The sequence below is a fragment of the Amblyomma mixtum genome, chromosome 6 (assembly GCF_055824585.1).
Source record: "Amblyomma mixtum isolate Tamu chromosome 6, ASM5582458v1, whole genome shotgun sequence".
Classification (NCBI taxonomy): Eukaryota; Metazoa; Arthropoda; class Arachnida; order Ixodida; family Ixodidae; genus Amblyomma; species Amblyomma mixtum.
In genome coordinates this window covers 41613323-41616068 of record NC_143017.1, presented here as the reverse complement: position 1 = coordinate 41616068, position 2746 = coordinate 41613323, and the positions used below count along the sequence as shown (strand labels likewise).

General features: G+C 46.0%; 1 protein-coding gene across 1 annotated transcript in view; it reads left to right on the top strand.

Moving 5' to 3' along the window:
- The window catches only part of LOC149338824 (uncharacterized), a 6088-nt gene extending 3711 nt beyond the window's left edge, over positions 1 to 2377 (top strand). The window contains exon 3 of the mRNA XM_089550808.1: positions 2105 to 2377. Coding sequence (XP_089406934.1) covers positions 2105 to 2377 — 273 coding nt within the window. The remainder of the gene's footprint in view (positions 1 to 2104) is intronic.
- The last annotated feature ends 369 nt before the right edge of the window (positions 2378 to 2746 follow it).

The following is a 2746-nucleotide window of genomic DNA, read 5'->3' as shown; positions in this document are numbered from 1 at the left end:
CTGACTGCCACCGCCGCTCTTCCAAGTGTACACCAAGATGCAGGACCGGTCAAGCCTCCAGGAGGCTTTTTGCCTGCCATCCTCGACATTATATCGGTATGGTGTAATGTTGGAATAAATATTTGAATTTGAATTTGAATTTGAGTGTATTACAGTATTCTAAACACGCAGCTTTTATAGCATTCGCGATGTACAGGAAAAGCGTAAAGCACAAATGCAAACAATGGCGAGGGAGGGGAGGGGGGATAAAGAAAGAAACGAGAAAGGAAAAAAAGAAGAATCGGTGACAAAAAGGCGATCCCCTAACGTAGATGCAGGTGTTCAGAAAGAGGAAACGACAGTAAATAAAACAGGGGAAAAGGAAAATTCCTTTCCCCACCACCTCATGGCTTACTTACTTAGTAAAATTGGGCCGAAGACGCCGGTCGGAAAACAACACTCCGAGGATATTCACTAGAGTGCCGCGAGCTCACCCGCGCACGCCACTTCCACTGAGTGCACCGTAGTCAAAGCGATAGCAGCACAAAAAGTTCCGAAATAGCAGTGCAACGTGCATCGGGGCTGTTATTTGAGTAAACAATTTTTTAATCTCCCGTTCCTTGATCTCATTTCGACCAAAACCAAGGCAGAAAACACACGCTATGTCTACTACGCGGAAAAGGGCGAGCGTTGGCAGGTCCTGCTAGTTTTCTAGGAAAACTGGCCAGCTGGCCCAGCAATTCCCTCTTCTGAACTAGTTTGTTTCTATAACACGATCTTTTTTGTTTAGTTTTTTTTTTCATTATTAATGCAAGGAGCCAACGTGAAAAATGAAACTTCGACCGGACGTAGTCCGCCGGTCGCCGATCATGACTGTTGTTGGCGCGCGTTCCTCGAATACGAAATGCTACAGTGAGCAGTTTTTTCGGTTCTTATGCTGTCTCTCTCTTTTTTTTAGAGCAACAGTTGTGTGTTAGTCAACCATTTGCAGCGGTCGCATTTCAGTTTCGATAGTGATGCTTCATCTCAGAGGCCCGGGACATCAGTTTTTGTATTTTATATAGTACCCTTGATTTGTAGATGTTGAGCGTGGTTTTTGTTTCGTGTTTATAGGTGTTGGCAACATACTGGCAAAATGTTTTACCAAAACCGACAGCAAACTTTTGTTATGTTGATGTTAGGAAGACCACGCTCCCTTCGTCTCCTCCAATCTTCTCCATCATTATCGCAACGCCAAGCGCAAACTTCATTGTTTATTGCGAATGGATTTATATGCCTCAGCGGCAAGTAAACCCGGCGTTGTTGAACGAGAGAGTGGTCGGGAGAGATCACAGACGTAGTCTGCGCGGAAACTAATTCAAATAAAATTTCTTCCGAAGCTGCGGAGAGTCGAAACTAGGACTTTCAGTCTACCAGGCGAGCACGGAGCGCTGATTGAAGTATGCACTTTTCTCTTAGCCCATACTTCTGGAATACAAGCAAAATATTAGGATTCTGAAACAAATATGGCAATAAGCATTTATGTTATCAAAATGTTCGCTGTGTTTCTTACTAACACGTGGATTCTGTGTATATTACCTTGCTGGTGGAAACTCAGCAATCGTAATGCGGCGTCTTATTTTTTTTACGTTTATTTTTAATTGCATGGACTCAAAAAAGAGGTTGGTGCCTGATGACGTTTAATTTTGACTCCACCCATTTTTCGCCCGTGTAAAGTTGGCCTTGAGGAGATGACGTCCTCATACTGGTCGCGACTTGAACACATTCATGCGGCCACTTACTCGCGTAAACGCTCCCCCGCAAATGCCGCTCGGATAGACTAGCGGCGACGAATGGCGGAGCACGGCGAACCGTTTGACATTTCTGACGAACCTTGTCGGTATTGGGCAAAAACCAACGCGTTGGTTCTGCGACAAATTTGCGGAGCGTGGTTCATGTCGCTCGGCCAGACTGGATGTGGCGACAATCTAGAGTGGCTGGTGGCGCTGCCGAGAGCAGAACAGCCGCGCCTGAGATTGGTCGTTTACTTCACCGGTCATTCTTATTTAGCTGCGATTAGGTTATCTACCAAATGAAATTAAAATGGCATAAAACTATACAAACTATGGCCCTTGCTTGCCCGCAGTCCTGGGTCAACATGGTTCCGCCCCTGGTGATCGGGTTTCTGATCATTGCCTCCACTACCGCGTTCGTGCTGTCTGGCCCACTTCAGAGTCGAGAATCCATGTCATCGCCGCAACCCGAAGGGGGAGCCAGGATCGGTGTCGAAGATTTCGCCTTCCCAGCCCTGGAGGATGAAAGGGCTATCAACGACTCCTTGCACAGCGAAACCGGCGCCGGGACAGCAGAGGAGACCATATCCGATGCGGGAGAGCCCGGACCATGGAGGATAAGATAGCCACTGGAAAAATGCAATTGCAGGCTGCCACTTCACTACTGGCGTCAATTTTACAGAAACAGTTTTGCTTGAGTGCAGTATGATTGTCGTGTAGCGTTCGCAACCAGCTACACTGGAGCCTAACATTAATAACGTGTTTGGACAGCAGTGTACAATTTAATCCAGTGCTTTATTTTACGAACTGATTCCATTGGAATTGAAGTGTACCACAGTCGTGATGTGCAGTCTGAACTGTGCGTGTCACACGGTCAAAAAATGTTTTCGATAATGTTCTTTTTATTTATTCTTGCACAATGTATAAACTTCTCAGCAGCTACAATAATCTGTCTTCTCTTAACCATGATGAAGAAGTGGCACATGAATGGTGTG